Source organism: Rutilus rutilus (genome assembly GCF_951802725.1).
Source record: "Rutilus rutilus genome assembly, chromosome: 10".
NCBI classification, from domain to species: Eukaryota; Metazoa; Chordata; class Actinopteri; order Cypriniformes; family Leuciscidae; genus Rutilus; species Rutilus rutilus.
The window spans coordinates 40,797,964-40,819,971 of record NC_140215.1 but is presented as its reverse complement, the minus strand read 5'-3'; the positions used below and the strand labels follow the sequence as shown (position 1 = coordinate 40,819,971).

The following is a 22,008-nucleotide window of genomic DNA, read 5'->3' as shown; positions in this document are numbered from 1 at the left end:
GTATTCCTTTCATAGTATGTTTTGGTGTGATGGCATTTGTGTTTGATTTGTTAGTCTTTTCAGATCCCCCATGTTCGAACCGCGATATCATGCGTAACCATATGTGTTTTCATGGTAGCCTATTTGCTATGTAGTGTTTCACAATATGTTTTCAAAATGTGTGTGTGTGTGTGTGTGTGTGTGTGTGTGTGTGTGTGTGTGTGTGTGTGTGTGTGTGTGTGTGTGTGTGAGAGTGAGTGAGTATGATTGCTATGTTAATCGACCGATGAGTTTACATGTTTGGTTATGAGAAAGGATGTAGGCAGGGGCTGCTGCTGCTCCGGGAGTGTCGTTTATTTTTTATCTGTCCAAATGTACAATATTCATAGAATATAAAATTTGCAAATGTTTATTTAAATAGGTCTTTTATGCTCTAGAATCGAACATTGAGCTGCTTGCTTTTCAATCCATCGACAACCGTAAGTATAAATTTTCTATTCTTATACACATATAAATATTGGCATAAATATACAATTTAATTTGACTTTTTCATGTATAACTATCATTTATTTATGTACATCATTTATAAACGTTATAATATCATATATTTTATCTTGTCCATTTTCTATGCACATCTCTATGAAATGCTATGATGCTATTATTATAATTCCATTCTGTATAAATTTAGGATTAACTGTATGATTTTCATTGCATTTATTTTATGTAAACTATGATTTGCTATAGTGTATGGAATGTGTTATAATTAAATCTAGTCTCAATCTAAATAATTGTGCAAAGTTAAATTTACAAATCTACCATTTTGTCATAGTGACAGCCACGCCAGAGAATATCGTAGACGTCTCGAACGCAGGTAAAATCGCGCTATCTCTCTGTTAGTCATATGAAACGTTAGTGTTTGACATTTGCCAAATATTTCTTCTACTTTTTTTTCATCTTTTCACAGATCTGTTACAGTGGATCACCCCTAACTGTTTTGTGGATTTGACACAGAAAGAACCTGAAGAAGACCCCACAGCTACCAGTCATCCCGCTAGAATCAATACCCCTTTTTCTACGGTTTCACCAAGTTCTGATGATCGGCTTATAAGAGTTGTAGATCTGATTGATCTTACGACAGACTCCAAAGAACTGCCAGGCCCGAGTTTTCGTGAACCATCTCGAAAGCGGCGAAATGTAACATACTCCATGCGAATCGTAGCACCCGAGACTGAACAAAATAATGGTAAATCTGACATTTTATTATTATATTTCATTTAATTTGATTATGAGATCTGTTTGTTATTCTAATCATACTTTCAATTATACATTGCTGTGATATACTTTATGTATTAGTATTTAATTCGAGTTTTATCATCTCTCATTTTTCACAGATGTGCAAGTAGTAGACAGTACTACTGATTTAGCTGACACTCCGAATGTCCTCGACATCTCAACAACAGGTAAGAGCGTACTATCATGATATAGACCGTAAGAATATATTTGTTTTGACAGTTGTTAAATATACTACCGCCTTTTGTCTTTTCACAGGTTTGTTGCAGATGCCTATACTGTCAGAATGTATCGATTTGTCGCAAGAAAACGCTGAAACACAAACCCCTGCTAGAGCCGGTACACCTTTTTCCAACGCGTCGTTGTGTTCTGACGATCAGCTTATGAGATGTGCAGATCTGATTGATCTTACGACGGACTCAGACAATCAACCAGGACCGAGTTTTAGCGCCCCGCCCAGAAAACGTCGAAATGTGTCATACTCTACGCAAATCGTAGCACCCAAGACCAATCAAAATGATGGTAAATACTACATTTATTATTATTAATATGCTTCATTTAATTTGCTAATAAGATCTGCTATGATATTCTAATCATAGCCATGATATACTTTCTACAATAGTATTTAATTTGTGTTTTGTCATCTCTCAATCTTTACAGATGAGCAAGTAGACAGTACAGATGATTTGACGGCGTGGACCGAAACACAGCAGGATCGATGGGATCAAGTCTCTTGGTCAAATGATGCTTACGACGAAGATGTTGTGAGAGCCAGACAATCGCCGTATCCTTTTCACGACCTGACGTCTGCTGAAGTAGAAGAAGAAGAAGAAGAAGAAGGAGAAGAAGTGCATCGCCCCACGACTGTGCGGAATGATCAACCTTGTTGCAATAGTGCTCTGACACATGTTCTCATTAACAGACTTATTGCACAGGGCGAAGAGATTCGTCATAGAACTGTAGTGCTACACACAGAGTACCGTGAGCAGTCAGAGGTATACTACACATCGTTATGCCGTAAAATAGAGGAAGGGTTCACCGCAATTCACGACCATATGGATGCTCAGGACATAAAGATTCGTGAATTACAGACTATTTTATACGAACGGTATCAGAGCCTCGAAAATTCTATCCACAGATTGCAAGCAGTTGGGGATGAGAACAATGAACGAGTGCTTTTCATATTAAACGATCAGCTTAGGGAACGGCGTTTAATTGTCAATCTTCTTGGAGTTATAAGCAGTGCGGTACGTAGAAGATGAGAGGGAACAGCCGTGTATGATATTTTGTATTCATTTCAATATGTGCTATTAGATTTGTATTCTGTATTATTCTACGTGAATGTAGTAGCATCCCCTTACTTGTATTGTTATGATTTTTTTATTTTTTTATTTTTTACATTGTGTTTCTAATTGAATTGTCATTTTCATTACACTGAATGCTCAGGGTTTTTGATATTTCATAATTTCAGGTCAATAGTGGTTTGTTCAAAATTAAAATTAAAATGGACATTGGCAAAAACAAACCAGCCGCCAATGCACAATGCTGTCTTCCAGACCAAAATCTTTCAGATACTCTACAGCGAATGTTTGATATACAAATTGCTGGTACCCCTGATTTGTGTGATGGGTTACAACAAATGATAAATATGTATTCGGAATTTTTTCCAACATCTTTTAATGTAGAACCGACGTCACAGTCTTGTAATTTAGAGCAATTAGAAATAGCTATTGAGAAATTCCCCAATATGAATCTATGTGATCGGCTACAAGAACTATTAAATGAATGTGATATACAAATTGTACAAGATGGTTATGCATTAAACGAACATGAAGCAGCATCTAGCGATGCATTACCCTCCTCAGGTAATGTCGAAATTGATCACCCATCGTCTATCAATGTTATCCCCCCAGGTAATTCTGCCACTGAGCCCACGACGGGTAGCAACGCCCCTGCCAGTACAGGTAATGTTGGTCCTGATATGACATCGTCTTGTAGTAGCACTGATAGGTCGACGACTAGCAACACTCGTACCCCTTCAGGCACAACACCGTTAAGTAGGTCCGCCTTTGAATCACTGATTCGTGAGGGTGGGGTTGTAAACGGTTATCGTATTTTACCTAGACCCGGTTTCAATAGTATCGAATTGCGTAGAAGTATGAATCTGAGGGATATTAACTCTACAGATTTGGCTACGTATAACATCTTCTTACATGACGCTCTTAGTGAAATTGTATCGTATTCTAGATATCTTGGTGGTGATTCTACTGTCATCAATTTGGCATTGACGGCCCCTAGTATGCAATACCCAGTCAACGTCGTTTTAACGGACAGAAATAATTACGACGTTAATGAACTTCTCGAACAATTCGAGAAAATTTTACAGAGCGACGAACAGATTTTATCTGACGAAACTATCGAGATAGAAGCAAGTGTGGCTATGAACAGGAGAGGTGGTGGGCGGCGTAAACTATTCTATATCTATTTGCTTGGCACGTTTTCTTGAACCCCAATTACCAGAGAACATGCTAGAAAGACGGGCGACCGTCATCAACCAAAACGCCGGTTTCGCAATCGACCGCGAGATAGGACTCGGTGACTTAGAGGCGTTTGAACGACTACTTGACATTAAAATCATTGTTTTTTACAGAACTGCAGGTGGCTTGTTAGAAACGTACAAAAATCACAATGATCCTCACCCGAAAACGATATGTCTCTATTTGCATGACGCACATTACTACATGATAACCAATCTCACAGCGTTCATAGGTACATCCTACGTATGCGAATACTGTTATGGCGGTTATAAAAATCAAAGACAACATCAATGCGCACACGTCTGTAATGTATGCCACGACGCCGAATGTTACAAAGTACCTAAAAGAACTGTGCATTGTACCGATTGTCTGCGTTTCTGTAAATCGAGCTACTGTTACGACATGCATAAAAAAATCCCTCCGGGGTGTGTCAGACCGTCATGCGATGTGGTTAAATATTGCAAATTATGTAACAGACGATACGACGTCATAGGATATTCCAAAGGAGAACGTCACAAATGTGCGGCAGTCCGACGTATCAATTGCGGCGTCGATCTGCATGATATGGGTTTACACGAGTGTTTTATAACTCCCCTACCCCCCAAGGAGCCTACCGAGAAGTATATTTTCTACGATTTTGAAACTCGTTATGAAAATGGACGACACGTAGCAAACTTCGTATGCGCAATCACCTTTAAAGGGGAGAAATTTGTTGCGGGAGGCACCGAATGCATTGCGGCGCTATTCGATCGATTCAGACAACCCCGATACGCTGGCTACTGTTTCATAGCCCATTACGCATCAAGATTCGACTCATTTCTCATTCTTGAGTATTTTTGCAAAGCAGGGCTTAAGGTAGACATCATTATGCAAGGGTGTAAATTAATTTTCATGTACGATGATGTTTTTGCACAGCGTTATATAGACTCTTATGCATTCATCCCCATGGCTCTGTCTAAGATGCCAGCTGCGCTAAACTTGACCACGACTGAAAAAGGCTACTTTCCCCATCTTTTCAACAGGGTAGAAAATGCAGCCTATATAGGCCCCTACCCCGACAAAAAGTACTACAATCGTGACAACATGTCTGATAAAGACCAACTAAAGTTTGATTCATGGTATAGCACAACGGTGGGTAAGGAGTTTAACTTCGGGAAAGAGTTGTATGAGTATGGGGTAAATGACGTAGTCTTATTACGTGAAGCATGCATGAAATACCGCGAGGCGTTCATAAAATGTACCGAACTCGACCCTTTTGGGTTCACGACGCTAGCTAGTTGCTGCATGGGTGTCTTCAAAACGCATTATTTGAACAGCGGTACGTTAGCACTGACCCATAACAATGCATATGTTCGACAGAGTAAGACCTACTCAAACGTCTCGATCGAATGGCTCGAGTATGTGAAAAAGACTCGAAACGTAGACATTTGTCACGCAGTTAACCGAAGCGAAGTCTCGGTCGGGCGCTACTTTTTAGACGGGTACTACGAGGAGGCCGGTGTACAACACGGCTTAGAATTTAACGGTTGCATGCACCATGGACACGAATGCATGTTTAACGCCTATGAGACACACCCCTTGTCGGGAGTCCCCTACGGTGTTCTCAGAAAGCGATTTGCCGATAAGGTTGAAATTCTACAGAATGCCTATGGCATGAAAATTGAGGTTCTTTGGGAGTGCAAATGGAATAGAATGAAAAAGACCGACCCCTCTGTGATAGAATTCATGACCACTTATTCGAAACCCGAGCGGCTGAAACCACGAGAAGCACTGTTTGGTGGGCGTACTAATGCTTATAAACTCTATCACAAAGCGACGGTTGGTGAGAAAATAAGTTACGTCGATTTTACCAGCTTATATCCCTTCTGTCAGGCTAGGAAGAGCTATCCTATCGAACATCCACAAATCATTTTCAAAGATTTCGAACCGATTGAAAATTATTATGGTCTTATCAAAGCGACTGTCTACCCTCCGCGTAAATTACTACTCCCTGTTCTCCCTTACAGATGCGGCGGAAAACTAATGTTCCCGTTATGCAGGACCTGCGTCCACGGCCAAAACCAGTTAACGGTCTGTAGTCATACGGACGAAGAGAGGGCCCTGTCAGGGTGTTGGGTTAGTATCGAACTTTTAAAAGCAATCGAGAAGGGGTATGTGGTTGCCAAGATAGACAAAGTGTGGCATTTTCCGCAGCAGTCAGATACGTTGTTTTGTTACTATGTGAAAACGTTTTTACGTTTAAAACAGCAAGCATCGGGGTATCCGTCGAACGTCGTCACGGATGCCGACAAAAATGCATACATTCACGAGTATTTTGAAAAAGAGGGGATACATCTCGACCCCGAAAAGATTGAGTACAACCCCGCGCAGAGGGCCATTAACAAATTATTGCTTAATAGCCTTTGGGGGAGGTTCTCTATGAGGGAAGACCTACCAATAACCATTATGGTGAACGAACCTGAAGAATTTACCAAAATTGTTTTTGGCAAAACCGAATCATTGTCGTGTTTCACATTCGTCTCAGAAGATGTAGCTCTTGTTCAGTATCGTGAACCCAAAGGGAGTGTTCGTAGTACTAAAGATATCAATGTGTTTGTGGGGGCGTTTACAACAGCACATGCGCGGTTGGAGCTGTACAACCTGATGGACAAACTTGGCGACAGATTGCTTTACTCCGATACCGATAGCGTTATTTTCGTGTCTAGGGAGGGCGACTGGGACCCCCCGTTGGGGGATCATTTAGGGGAACTAACGAATGAAATAGACGATGGGGATCACATCACAGAGTTTTGCTCTAGCGGTCCTAAATCTTACGGTTATCGGACTGCCAAAGGCAAAGTGTGTATGAAAGCTAAGGGTATAACGTTGAATGCTAAAAATTCCAAAGCTATACGCTTAGACAGTCTGATTGGTCTGGTTGACAGCTATGTGACGAAGAACGATGACACGCAATGCATCATGGCTCATACTGAAAACATTGTGAGAAATAAAACGACTCTCACATTGCACAACAAATCAGTTGTTAAAAAGTTTAAGGTGGTGTACAACAAACGTAGACTGTTGCCCGATTTCACTACTCTCCCTTATGGCTACTGATGCAATGTCACATAGAGGGTCACGGGATGCTTCTGATTTTGATTTCAGGCTTCAACATCCATTTAGTTGTGTATTAAGTGGACCCTCCAATTCTGGAAAGTCTTATTTTGTAAAACTTTTGTTGGAAAATGGTTTGAGTTTGATATCTAAAAAAATTGAAAACATTGTTTTTCTGTATGATTGTTGGAAACCGCTTGACGACGAATTGCATAAATTGTATGATATTAAATTTGTGGAAGGAATACCCCCGACTCTGAATGATGATGATTTACTTCCCGTCAACAAAACCAACCTGCTGATTGTGGATGATATGATGCGTCAAGCTAGCGGGAATGCTGAGATTGAACGGGTCTTTACGCAGTATGTGCATCACCGTAATCTCAGTGCTATTTATATAGTTCAGAATTTATTTGTCCAGGGTAAATCCAGCCGTACCATCAGCTTAAACACCAATTACTTGATTCTGTTTAAAAATCCTCGGGATGTTAATCAAGTGGCGGTGTTAGGACGACAAATGTACCCCGGAAATGCAAAATACTTTATGGAGTGTTATCACGATGCTACCAGTCAACCCTTTGGATATTTAATGATAGACTATAAAGCAAAAACTCCTGAACAATACCGACTCAGAACGGGTCTGCTTTCCGATCGTCAAGTGGTTTATCTCCAGAAAAAAAGAAGAACGTAATAAATAGGCATGTCAGCACGACTTTGTAAGCATCTGCCTATGTTAAAACTGCTACATAAGGCCACCCCTAAACACCGTCGGCTTATTTTACAATCGGCATCCGACGATTTCATTTTAACGTTGTGTGAAGTGGCTCTTAACATCCTATATGGCACAATTCCGGTCAGTCATCAACAGTACCGAAAACTGAAAAAGAGAAAAGCCGAAATTAAATTTGTTGCCAGTAAAAAATTTGGAATATTGGCCAAGAAGCGGATCTTCAACCAGAGAGGGGGGTTTATTCTACCACTCCTGAGCATTGCAGTACCCTTTATTTCAAGCTTAATAGCCGCTAGACGGGGGTGAGGATGGAGCTTGCTGAGAAAATGTACTTAGTCCCACAGCATCAGCTGGAAAAGTTGAAATCTGGAAATGGTTGTGAGAATATTCAACAGGTTGTTGAGAACGATCTGGATGATTATGTGAGAAATATTTTACTCAGGACTGATTTGAATCAATATGAAAAAGCCAAGCTTTACACAAACATCCTGAGCAGGTTTTTGGCTATCGTTAAACAAGGCGATCGGGAGACCAGTATGCTAACGTTGGCATTACCCCACCCAGACCCCGGTCAAAAAGACGATGTCATAGCCACCAATGTCGAAGCCGGTGGAAATGTGGCAGATGTTGTTGCAGAAGTTCTGAAGAATGTACCGGCGAGAAGCGTGAAAAACAGTAGATACATATTAGACAAAATGTCAAAAGCTAAAGGAATAAGCTCTTGGACTGAGTCGGGAGAATTTGTGTTCAGGGGTAAAACTGTACAAGGATCACACATGGTTGATTTGCTAAAAAATGTCACGGCGCCACAAAAGGTTCGGGATGACTGAAGACCTCTAGGATGGTCTGAGTTTCTACAGGCATTTGCCGAATTAAACATCCCTTTTTCTACGGTTCCGAATCATCATGTTAGACGTATGATCAACGGTCTAAAGAGTACGTCTGCTACACCACCATCACCCCATATTCGACCGTCTAAAAAACCCCGACGATATGCCCGTTCTTCATCGAGATCGTCAGAAGATGCCATTTTTAAATCACTGTCTATCGATAGACGGCAATGGCTAGAATTTTAAAGCATCCATTTTATTTGCATGCATGGAATATTTTAACGCATTAAACGCTGTGTGTGTGTGTGTGTGTGTGTGTGTGTGTGTGTGTGTGTGTGTGTGTGTGTGTGTGTGTGTGTGTGTGTGTGTGTGTGTGTGCGTGTGTGTGTGTGTGTCATCTGTTTGATCTGATAAAAATATTGAAAATTATGGATTTTTATGATTTTTTATTGTTTTTTATAAAAATACAATATAGAGTGATTACTCAATCATGATTCAATGATATATTACACGTCTGTACACAATGAATACACAAAAACATTTTTTCATTACAATCATACGGACTTAATCTCTGAACAAAGAGCGAAACCATTTTATCATTTTTAATATAATCATAACTATATAGTTTCAGCACGTCGTGATAGTTACGACCCTTGACTAAATGATATAGAAAAAACACACAGTGCTGGCCACAAGTATCTGATGAAAAATCCTGGAGACATCTGTCCGAATACATAACGTCGACATCATTGGTTGTTAGGAAGTTATTGATGGTGGCTGGAAAACGTTCGCTGTAGGGGGGATTACCGAAACTGTCGAAAAAACACGCTGGTCCATCTTGAGGCAAATAAATAGCAAGCCAGTGCTCTCCTGGTAGGTGTGCAGGGTGCGTATTAATTATACACAACGCTGGTAAGTTCCTTACAGATTTTTTAGGTAGTTGATCGCTTGGGAGAACTCCGAGAAAATGAGTGTTGCACGTGATTTTATCCATGATCCCCGTGAGCTGTATCGTATTCATTTCAATAGTAATCAACCAGGACCTGTCTGCGGTTAGACACTTCAACGATACTGTCAAACACTGCATAAACAATCAAGTTAATAGTATGCGGCAGCGCTTGTCTGAACCGCGCTTCGAGTCTGATATTTCCGGATTTGATGAGGGATATGTGCTGCCCGCAGTCTTCATCAGGCGTTAGATTAAAGGCGTAAAGCGTGTACCCGTTCAGGAAATCGCTCCTGTCGATAGAGAGTGCCTGGTTTTTAAGATGTCTTCCGGTCGTCATTGCCAGCTGGTAAAATTCACGAACTGCCAACCCTGCCTCAAAATTGGGTTGTAGAGGTTTTGCGGGGAATTGTTGACCGTCGACGTAGACCGCCAGGAACTCCAAATCGTAATGTTTGAACGCAAAAGGGTTTTTTTCGTAGGATCCTGTGAAAGCATCATTATCGACCATAGCTAGGACGATAGATTTTGGCAGCGTCCCTAAAAACAGATTTTCTTGATTTGAAACGCGCGACCCCGCGGGTATGGAGAATTCTTTAGACATACCCTATCTATGGGGTACTTGGCGGTAGTAGAGAGCAGTGCCTGGGCGTGCCCCAGTCTCACAGGAGGTGATACAGACACTTTCTTGACATATAGGGATGCTGACACAATTTTTAATTTGTATGCTACATCATCAGCCCTCATCAGACAGAACTCATCTTTACCACGGGTCAGGCGTATTTTGATGTCAACGCCATTCAGCATTAATTTTTCTTGAAAGAAAATATCACTGTGAATAGGAGCCAGCAGCTCCACCACCTGACCACCGTTTGTGTAGAGCGAACGTTTCGTCAACCCCGCGTTACGGCCTCCAGGATCATTCACATCCATGTGTCCGGCGGTGTCTTTGTAAAACAGACCGGCTGAGAAAAGTGATTCCAACGCATCTTTACTGTAGTTGATCAGACTCTCTATGATGCATCGATAAGGATACGTGCTCGAACTCTGGGATATCAGCCGATCGCCGAGGCTCACATCAACTTGTGAAAATATAGTGGCTCCGGGGTAGTTTATTAGGCCCACCCTTGCAGGCAGGGCCGTTTGAAGGAATTTGGGGGCCCCAAGCAAAATGGACATGGAGGCCAACAATTTACAATTCACCATCTATTAATGATGGTTATTATAAAGTCTTACCGAAAAGATATGTTAGCATTTCCATATTTTGATATTAGAAGGGAAGGGATGCAGCTGCTTTCACAACTACCAATGCTTAAAAACATCCCGAGCTAATGTTTGATATGCACGAAATTTATTGTGTGGTTTTCCTAACACCCATTTGGTAAATAGATTATCACGGTGGAATAGTTAGTATAGCATGCTATCTATGCCACTTTCATCAAAACCTATTAAAAAGCTTTAGCAATGCCACGACATTAAATACGATAAACAGTGATTCTGGAACAGATCTGCGTCTTCCTTATCCCGTTAAAAAAAACCATATTACAGTATGTAACCATATTCCGTCCATTCGAAAAAAAAGTTGCACTAACTGTTCGTCAAGCAGCATTTGCCATCAGGCAGACAGCTAACATAAACATATTTTTGCTAGCCTACCTGCTGCAAAATTACACCATTTGTACAAGACAAGTAGAGCTATTTTATCCAGTGTAATTTATCACTTACCACTATCTTGTTTTACTTGCATAATTCCGCTTAATGATGACTGCCGAGGAGGTTTTGTATTTTGCCGGCTGCTGTCAGCGACTACTGAGGTTGGCCCCCTTGAGGGGGATCCCGATAACAGTGTCATTGCACTTTAGCTTACTGCATTGACTATCAAAGGGGTGCTCACACAGTTTGTCGTTGCATTTTATTCTTAACCAGTCGTTGTCTTGGGGCCCCAGGCCAGCTCGGGGCCCCAAGCAATTGCTTGGTTTGCTTGCCTTGTCGCGACGGGCCTGCTTGCAGGGGCTGCGATATCACCTCCGTCAGGACCCGTGATTTTAAGTTGTAGATATAATAATGTATTATTTAGGTCCACATAATCCTCGCCGTTCCCTGCTATGAAAAACTCCAAAGGTGCAGAGTCCGATATAGCGGATAAAGGGGGGACTTCCAAATACCCGTTTTTCTCAATAACCGTTTGCGTCAGTGGCACCGTAAATAAGTCCAACTCAGACTTAATGCATTCTCCCGACATGCGGTGCAGTAGCGACATGTTAGAATATGGTTTTTATGGATCTCTTAACCACTGCTCTTAACCACCACTATATTTTTGGCCGCAGATTTTAGGTGGGGTTTTGCGATACTAAATCCTCTTTTTAGCAAAGGTATGGCCATCCTAAACAGACCTCTGAAAAGACCTCCAAGCCCAGCCCCATACATAACCCCACCCCCTGAATATCCTGGTAGACCACCAGCCTGATTTTGGTAATAGTTAACATATTCAGCAGCATTCGTTTCGCGAGGGTTATAATAATAACTCATTCTAAAGAATAGAATGTTTCGATGGCTTAAAGTGAAGTTTTGCTAAGACTTTCCCGTAAGAAAATGGTATTTCACAGTTTTGGTCGTCCTTTAGCTCTATGGTGATGTCGGTGATGTGTCCCTTGTTGATCGATGCGTAATGGGGGGTGTCGTATCTAACACTGACGGTATCATTGTTTTCACCAGATATATGTACGCATCTCAAAAGGGGTACGTAGGAATCCCCGACTGATTGATATTGGATAATGTCGGTGTATACGTAGAATGTATAGAACCCCGCATTTATATCTGCTTGATGAGGGGCGTACGTGACGACGCTCTTTGCAAAATCAGCTTTTTCATGGTAGGCCGATCGTCCGAGAGCATCGTCCGGTTTCAAGCCTAAAATAGCGGCAAGTTTTCCATAGAATGCCACCGATATGTTAGGTCTCGCCGTCAGAAACACTTTGTTTTTTAAATTATCGTAATTCAATATGGCTGTCTGTGCAAGAACTTGATTTATCCCCCATATCAGCGCACGAATGTTCTCATAATATCCTCCGTTTATATGCATTTTCCTCGATACAGTAAACCCTGATAACTCTTTAATCGGGTCTGCATTGTGGATATCTGCATCGTTCATGGGGGATGTGTATAGGGTAAAATATCCGTCGTCGTCGCTGAAGGAGTACCAGCTTCTAGGATATTCAATTTCGGCGAGTCCTACTTCCCATTCCCCTTTCAAGTTTATAGTTTTTGCTAACCTGGTTGTATAGCTGGATATGCGATTTTCAGGATAAACCGACGATGACGCGTTACACGGTAACGTAACATAGAACCCTTGATCATCCATGGTCATCCGGCACACGTATGATCTCACCCGTAAGCGAGCATATGTTTTAAGGCTTTTGTAAGTCCACCAGTGCTTTTTTTATCAATATAACTATTGAATTTAGCTGGCCAGCCTAACCATTTCACTAAAACAAGCGTAGATTTTCCTTGTTTTTTCTGACCTAAAATCTTTTCCACCTTAAAAGATTTGTTTTTACCCACAATTATTTTTTGTAACTCTTTTTCATAAAAAATTCGATGGATTCCCCGTCATAATCAGCCAATCTATAGACGGGTGGCTGACGTGGAATACACGCTGATACGGTGAAAAATTCATCAGTATAGTTCTGTTCATAACCTTTGGTGAACGGTCCTCTCACTTTGGAGATCCTCACAACATCTCCAACTTTGAAATTAAAGTTACATTTCTCTGTCTTCTTTATAGTTCCGTACAAGTTTTGAAACACCAAAGTCTCGTTTACTTTATCGACGTCCACTGGTCTCATTCTAATACTCCTATGATAACTGGAGTTGTAACTCTGCACGATATCTTGTAAAGCATCGATGTAGCGGCGGGAGTTTGTAGCCGTTAAAAATCTCCACATTCGACGTTTTAATGTTCTGTTAAAACGTTCCACGACGCTAGCCTTCAAATCGGTAGCGGTAGCGAAATTATTAATTTGATGCTTCTTCATCACATCTTGAAAATGTTTGTTAAAAAACTCCTTCCCCTGATCCGTCTGCAGTTTCTGCGGAACACGGCCCTCTTCGAGTATAGACACAAATGCTTTAGTAACCTCAATACCGCTCTTATTCTTTAGCACGCGAACCCACGCGTACTTACTAAATAGGTCAATGCATGTCAGCAAATATTTATTATCATCATTCTCTTTTGAATAGGCAGACATGTCGACAAGATCCGCTTGGAACTGGGCATCTATCGCATACACCACAACTCTATTGCGTTTGTATTTTAGAGGGACGGTTCTGTGTAATGTATAGGCATCCTCTCCGGCCAACCAGTCTGACACCTCTTTATCACTTAGTTGCACTCCATTATCCTTTAAGACGGCGTCTTTTAAACGTTTTTTACCACCTAAAGACCCGGGGTTAGATGGCGTATAATAAGCCTGCTTCATAAGCTCCGACATGCTATCGTTCCAACCTCTGTAAAAGAAATAACTCAAACACGCATAGTGGTTCAACCTTTTATTAAAAACAACACATCTAATATCACGAGCAGTAAAACAGGTTAAATAATAACTACATGTTATAAGGTAAAAAAAAAAGAATTAATAATAGAAATAATGGTAGTACAAAACTCTAAATGATATAATAGCCTTAGAGGTTTGTGAAAAAAGGGGGTAACAATAACATCACCGATAGTCTAACCAGTAGAGGAAATTTCTGCATGCCATCATGTTACGATCTAGCATATAACTGACAAACATTTCGATAATTCTACAGGTATCGTCCTCATCATTGAATTTTAGTTTTGGAATCATTAGCTTACATACATCTGCCACATACGCACACATACAGAGTACATCGTGGATTGCAAACTTCACCCCATGAATCAGGCGTACCTCTTATCAAACTTATTTGTTTCTTGAGATTTCTTACACGTTTGGCTTCAACATCAACGTCATCATCATCATCCGATTCACTTGAATACTCGATGACTCTTTGCATTAATGAAACCAACTGTCTTCTGTAATGTCCTTTAAACATGAATTCCATGAAACTCTTTCGGCTACTGGCTGCAGCCATACTGGTGGGTTCCTCGTCACTCTCCATTCACAATTGAGAGGCCTTGCCAGAGATCGACGACGTCGTAGACGATCGCCTTGCAGGATTGATCCAGAAGTTTGTCCCTGATTTCTTGTAGTTTGGTACCGATGAATGGTTCGTCTCTTAATTCATGCAGAATAGACCCGACTGCTCCATGAATCGCCTGAGGATGGGATTTAAAGCCACCTCGGTTTAGGACAAATGCTATGATGAATCGAAGGTTAGGTTTAAACAGTTTGCCGGTCAGTTCGTCAAAGTGGGTTTCGAAGAAGTATGTAGGTGGTTCGTACAGGCAGGAATGTTGTAATTGGCTCGGATGATCCGTTGCACACCCCTCGCACTCATCCTTCAGTTTGTCGTCAATGAGGTGTTGTAGCAGCAACACTATTGCAGCTTTTACGATTTTGAATCCAATGGTGCTGAAACATCCGTCTGTAGCGTCGAAACCGGGTTTATCAGAAGACTGACAAATACTACACGCATTAGTCAGGAAAGTTAGGTTGCGGCATCCAAGCTCAGTGCAGAATTTGTCCAGCCATCCTTTCTGCGTATCGGACGTATCGACCCCGTCTGTTAGAATATGATCAGTAGCATTGTCATCAGGCTCAGGTAGACAACTGCCAGAGGCATCATAACTATAGACACACTTTGAATCAGCGTCTTGAGACATGGCTTATAAAGACAAAGTGTGAGGAGGGGCAGACTTACCTTGGTTTTATAATGGCTGTAGTAGATGGGCGGGGACGGATGGGTGTATGTCGCACTGCGAGCACATCTCTCAGGATAGAACAGCTGCACTTTAATTTTATTGTACACGGCGTACATGTCGCACCACTTGAACATTTTGTTTATCGTTGAAAAAAGGAGACTCAGCAGACAGGCGTCCCTCCATTTGTACAAAAATTGCATCGCGTACAGATCGTGATGGTCATTTTGTAGAACAGTTCCTGAACTAGCACAAAGCTTTGTCTTATCTTTACAACTGAATATGTATACACAATCATCCTCTTTCTTTTTAGAATGATCCCCGACCACCCGGTACCGAACATTCGGGGCCTCACCGTCCCACTCGGCTATGTACAATGGCTCGTTTCCGCCGTCATTCAAATCTTTCCAGATTCGGTTGTAAAATAATGTCCAGTCTTTATCAGGAAACACCAGGCATGGGTCTTCTCCCGGTACAAATTGATCTGGAGTATCGGATGTGTAGAGCGTAACAGTTCGAAAATGTTTATGAAATATATAGCCGAATATACGGTTACTATTCAGTATAAATTCCCCTTTTACAATGCTTGAATCAGCATGGAGAAATTTTGTCAGATTTACATGACCTGGTGCTTTTCGCGGAGCCATCGTCAGATATTCCGTCATATCGTTGTCCTCTCTACGCTCTGGAGTTTTAGGGGGTCTTAAACAATCCATATCGATGTGTTTCACAAACACGTATCTGTCTTACAAAAAAGATGCGCAACTATTTATACAATCCTGAGACTATAAGGCACACAATGCTATTTCAAATACCCATCCTGAAAAAAACATTCCTCTCACACCAACCAGATTACAATCATAAACACACAACCATAAAAATTCTGGAAACACACACACAGTCAAAGGTCAACAAACAGGTGGTCATAAAACCCCCATGAGTACAAACATCCGGTCATAAACGCATGTCATAAAAGTCATAAATCAAGGGTCATAAATCATTTTTGACACAAGGTACCTTATATAGCTACTCGCATACAAAATATAGAATTATTTGAATAAGTTACAAACATTTAATCAAATATTTTACCAATAACCCAACCCATATTTCATTTAATCAACAGCATACATTAAAACTCCAAAGTGGTCCTTTACACTCCCACCAATCATGTCATGATAATTGCAACACCAAATAAATCATACATGATTCTTAAGATCTTATAGACCACTTACCATCCCAATATTGGACAATTGTGCAAATAAGCATAGAGTTATGTTAATATGATGGGTTATGCATGTTTGTATGTTTGTCTGTGCATGTATGTATGTGAACGTATACTTTATGACTATTCACTTTCAAGAAGCAGCACCAACTCTTGAATGGGCCTCTCTATAACAGAAGGTTTAGATGGAAACTGATGCTTTCCTGATTTCTGTTCTCCAACTCGTATTTTGACTCTTCGCACTAAGCCATCACTATCCATAAAGGTTTCCACAACTCGCCCCAACTGCCACTGGTTTCTTGGGAGGATATCTTCCTTTACAATGACCACATCATTCACTTTGAGATTGCGCGGGCCACGTGCCACTTCTGTCGTGTGGAAATGTTCTGGAGGTATTCCCTCTTCCATCGACTCCAGAACTGCTCGATCAAATATTGAACTCGGCGCCATCGCTTTGTACAGTATACATCCTCCCTCTCAAATTTCCCAGGAGGTGGAAGAGCAATTTTTGACTTCATTAGGATTAGATGATTAGGCGTTAAAGGTTCAAGAGAGTTGGAATCATTTATTCCATCTACTGTCAGTGGGCGGCTATTAATGATGGCCATGGCCTCGTAAAAGAGTGTCCTAAGGGAGGAATCATCTCCGGCCAGCATGGCTTGCTGACGGGGCATTGAAGACAAACTCACACTGATGCTCAGCCAGAAACATTTCCAAAGCCTGGTTGTCACACTGTTTAAGTGCTTCTTTCAATTCGTTCCTAGCTCCTATGAAATTCCTGCCTTGGTCACTGTACAGTTGGCGCACTACTCCTCTTAGGCTGATGAGACACCGTAAGGCATTGATAAAGGAGTCAGTGGATAGATCTTCTAACATTTCAATGTGGACAGCTCGGGAATAGAAACAGGTAAATATCAAGCCGTACCTTTTGTACTCCTTCCTACACCTTTTAATGACAAATGGTCCAAAGCAGTCCATTCCGCAGTATGTAAATGGGGCAGATGCTTCAACACGTTTTTTAGGAAGTGCACAAGTTTTATTAACTAAATCACAAACATAACTAATCTAAACACACTTACATACAGTGGGGAGAACAAGTATTTTATACACTGCCGATTTTGCAGGTTTTCCCACTTTCAAAGCATGTAGAGGTCTGTAATTTTTATCATAGGTACTCTTCAACTGTGAGTGATCGAATCTAAAACAAAAATCCAGAAAATCCAGAAAATCACATTGTATGATTTTTAAGTAATTAATTTGCATTTTATTGCATGACATAAGTATTTGATACATCAGAAAAGCAGAACTTAATATTTTGTACAGAAACCTTTGTTTGTAATTACAGAGATCATGCGTCTCCTGTAGTTCTTGACCAGGTTTGCACACACTGCAGCAGGGATTCTGGCCCACTCCTCCATACAGACCTTCTCCAGATCATTCAGGTTTCGGGGCTGTCGCTGGGCAATACGGACTTTCAGCTCCCTCCAAAGATTTTCGGTAACACTTTATAATAACTGCACGCTATGAATCATTAGTTAAGCATTACTAAACAGTTAATTCATCATTTATAAAGCATTAATAGACATTAATAAGCAGTTTATAAATACAGCTATAAATGATTTATTCTTGATTTATAAGCATATCTATAATGTGTTTAATAATTGTATTTTCATACTTTATTAATTATCAATTTATAATTTCTAAATGAAGTATAGCATTATTTACAAACCGGTTATTTAGGAGTTGTCAGTGGTTCACAAGATCACTTAGAAAGTGTAAGTAAATGATTAATAAACTGTTTATGGTGACTATGGACTTATGGACTTATGGACAAACTGGTGTTCTTGGGGTTGTACTCATCCTTCTTCTTCCTCCAAACACGGCGAGTGGAGTTTAGACCAAAAAGCTCTATTTTTGTCTCATCAGACCACATGACCGTCTCCCATTCCTCCTCTGGATCATCCAGATGGTCATTGGCAAACTTCAGACGGGCCTGGACATGCGCTGGCTTAAGCAGGGGGACCTTGCGTGCGCTGCAGGATTTTAATCCATGACGGCGTAGTGTGTTACTAATGGTTTTCTTTGAGACTGTGGTCCCAGCTCTCTTCAGGTCATTGACCAGGTCCTGCCGTGTAGTTCTGGGCTGATCCCTCACCTTCCTCATGATCATTGATGCCCCACAAGGTGAGATCTTGCATGGTGCCCCAGACCAAGGGAGATTGACCATCATCTTGAACTTCTTCAATCTTCAAATAATTGTGCCAACAGTTGTTGCCTTCTCACCAAGCTGCTTGCATATTGTCCTGTATCCCACCCCAGCCTTGTGCAGGTCCTCAATTTTATCCCTGATGTCCTTACACAATGCTCTGGTCTTGGCCATTGTGGAGAGGTTGGAGTCTGTTTGATTGAGTGTGTGGACAGGTGTCTTTTATACAGGTAACGAGTTCAAACAGATGCAGTTAATACAGGTAATGAGTGGAGAACAGGAGGGCTTCTTAAAGAAAAACTAACAGGTCTGTGAGAGCTGGAATTATTACTGGTTGGTAGGTGATCAAATACTTATGTCATGCAATAAAATGCAAATTAATTATTTAAAAATCATACAATGTGATTTTCTGGATTTTTGTTTTAGATTCCTTCTCTCACAGTTTAAGTGTACCTATGATACAAATTACAGACCTCTACATGCTTTGTAAGTAGGAAAACCTGCAAAATCGGCAGTGTATCAAATACTTGTTCTCTCCACTGTACATGCATAAGTAAAATGGTGAGTGACAGAATGGAACCGGAAGCAGGAAATGGAACTATGGAAAAGATCCATTTAACTATTAAAAGAACCATCAGCTTATCATTTTCAGAGCACCTCATTAAATCTATACTTGCATGGCCTTTGCAGTGGAAACATTTCGTTAAGTTCCTGAACAAGGTTCCATGAGTCTCCAGTCACACCGTTGAATGAAGAACAGTTAGTGAACTTGAGTGGTTTGTTTGACTCTGTTCTGGTTGAAGGTTTTCTCTCTCTCCATGAGCACATGTCTGAGCACATGCAGATTGTGACCTGCCGGCCCTGGGCGGCATTTTCCAAGCGGGAAAATTCATCTGTTGTTGATTTATAGATCTTTGTTTTAAGCGTGCTCATTTGCATGTGCAGCTGGATTGGTTGCTGATGACGAAACTATGAAAGATTCTTGTAATACTAATATGTTGTGCAGCTATCAACATATCATGTACACAATCATTTCAATCTTCAAAGTGCCAATTTATAGAGACCAAACATGGTATAGGTGAGGTTACCATGACCGTCGGTTCTATCATAAAATACACAGTATAAAAAATTTATAGAATTAAAAGACAATACACAAGACAGTAAATCATTCAGACAATTTTCTGGGATGCATGTTCATTTATAGATAAGTTTGACTATAAATTAATGCAGCAAAGTCTGTTTTAGGGTGTGTTTCTGTCTTCCCTATGGTCTCTGTTTTATCACATGACCACATTTTTAACAGCAATAAAACCATCTTATCTGATGGTAGTCATGGTTCTTACCCTAGTTGGGAGGAAGGGACCATAGATCCCAGAGTGAGTTTTAAAAATTATTTGTTAAGTATAACAAATAATTGTGTCTGATTTGTCATAACAGGTACTTAGAATCCGTGTGCGTGTGGGATGCTGCTTACTCCCAGGTAAGTTTAATACTGTGTTTTGGGATGTTGTGGGAAGTTTGGTTTGTCCTTACTTAAGTTATAGCTATTTGTTTCAGTGCGGTGTGCCTTCAGGGCTTCCATCGGTGTGGCATCGCAGCTTATCGTAGCCCTGGTCGGAACACCAGCTGTTGCTGTCAACAAGGCTATTGAATGATTTATGGTATATGCCGCCAAAGTATTACTTCATTGTATAATCGGGTAGGTAAACTGTTAGATAACCTTGTTAAATTGAGGTTGTTTGCTGTTTTTAAGGTCCTTTTTGGACGTTAAGGTGGGCTGAGTGAGAGCAGTCTTTGATCTATATTTATTCTCTCTGTGTTTGCAGTCCAGTGTCAGATCGTCATTGAATGTACCTCTCATGTCCAGCTCTGCCTGATCCTGTTCCCTTTCGAGAACGGTCACATCGTATTGCCTAGCTAATACGCAGTGGGGGGAAACTCCTTTCCTCAAGAATATCGAAGCCTAAAATTTAAAACGCAATGCAGCTACACTGCAAATACCAGCAGAGCTACTAGCTCGCCCATTGGCTGTGCTGAGGCAACTGCACAACCTATGGCGAGGCGGCTCAGACGCGTGAACCAATCGGGTAGCTTGGCGCGAAGCACATCAGAGCCCGCCAGAATGGGCGTGGCTTATAGCTATAAAAGCCCATCTATTTTGCCATAAAACAGATTTTATCTCCTTCAGCGACCTTCACGTCACTGTCTCTTACCAAGCCTTCGCCGCCAAAACAAACCTTCTCAGCTAGAACGAGCCTTTTCACAGCGGACAGCACCTTCTTCACTCTGCTAGAAGCCGCTCCTTTTCTGTTGACGTTTTCCTGTGGCCATCCGGCGATCAAATGCTATATCCTTTTCACTGCAAAAACTGCGTGTTCGCCGTTGCAACACACAGTCTAAAAGAGAACTTTCGGGAGGATACGAGCATTGTAGCAAATGCCCCGTTCTCTCTGCACCTCGTGCGGATACCGTGGACTCACGCACGCTGAAGCTGCACTCTGTGCCGGAAGCTGCTCTCTCTGCGAGAGCATGCCCATCTCCAAGCTGCGGACGTGGCTAGCCCTCTTCGGGCCGCGGAAGAAGATGCGCCGCAGCCAACGGCAGCCCGAGCACATGGAGATAAACGAACCCACGCCGGCCTCGTCCCCGCGTGCTTCCCTTTCTCCATCACAATCACCCTTGCCGGTCCTGTTCACTCAGGCTGACCTGAGCGTCTGAGCGTCTCCTTCTGCGGATCGGACGAGGAAGTGCACGACGACAGGCTCTCCATTGCGGCGTCCGAAGACGAGTGGTCGGGCTCGGCTGACCCCGCCCTCCTTTCCCAGTCGAGCACTAGTGTCGCCAGAACTAATTCGGACTCGAAATGCTTCGTATCCTCACTCGAGCTCGAGGAACCTGTTAAGAGCCGATTGGATGGATGGTTTCTGCCAGGACACCAGCAGGCCCCCCGTCACAAACCAGCACCCTTTTTCCATGAGGTACAAGAAGAGCTCACAAACTCATGGCGTGCACGAGCTCTTCCACTTTTGCAACGCTCTCCTCTGTAGACGGTGCTGCGGAATAGGGATACGAGAAGCTGCCTCCTCTCAAAGAGGCAGTCACCGCCCATCTCTGCCCGCCCACTGCTGCTGGATAGAGAATTAAAGCAGTTCACCCATCCAAACCCTGCCGAAACACTTCAGCCCTCGATGGACGCGCCTATTCCGCTTCCGGCCAGGCTGCTTCGGCCCTGCACACCATGGCGGTCCTGCAAGTTTTCCAGGCTAAGCTTGTCCAGGCTACGGACGAGTCTGGCCCGGATCGTGAGTTGTTTAAAGACCTACGCAGCTCCACTGACTT

At 41.8% G+C, this 22,008-nt stretch overlaps 1 protein-coding gene across 1 annotated transcript; it reads left to right on the top strand.

Annotated features, from left to right (window-relative positions):
* Positions 1 to 637: 637 nt before the first annotated feature.
* LOC311298892 (uncharacterized protein) lies at positions 638 to 20,590 on the top strand (the record flags this gene model as incomplete). The annotated part of the gene is made up of 10 exons (XM_084422217.1): positions 638 to 850; positions 944 to 1,222; positions 1,371 to 1,439; positions 1,528 to 1,791; positions 1,930 to 2,349; positions 3,183 to 3,233; positions 7,142 to 7,262; positions 20,107 to 20,149; positions 20,243 to 20,282; positions 20,496 to 20,590. The coding sequence occupies exons 1-10, from the start codon at positions 727 to 729 to the stop codon at positions 20,588 to 20,590; spliced, it is 1,506 nt and encodes a 501-aa protein (XP_084278343.1). The 5' UTR covers positions 638 to 726.
* Positions 20,591 to 22,008: the final 1,418 nt, after the last annotated feature.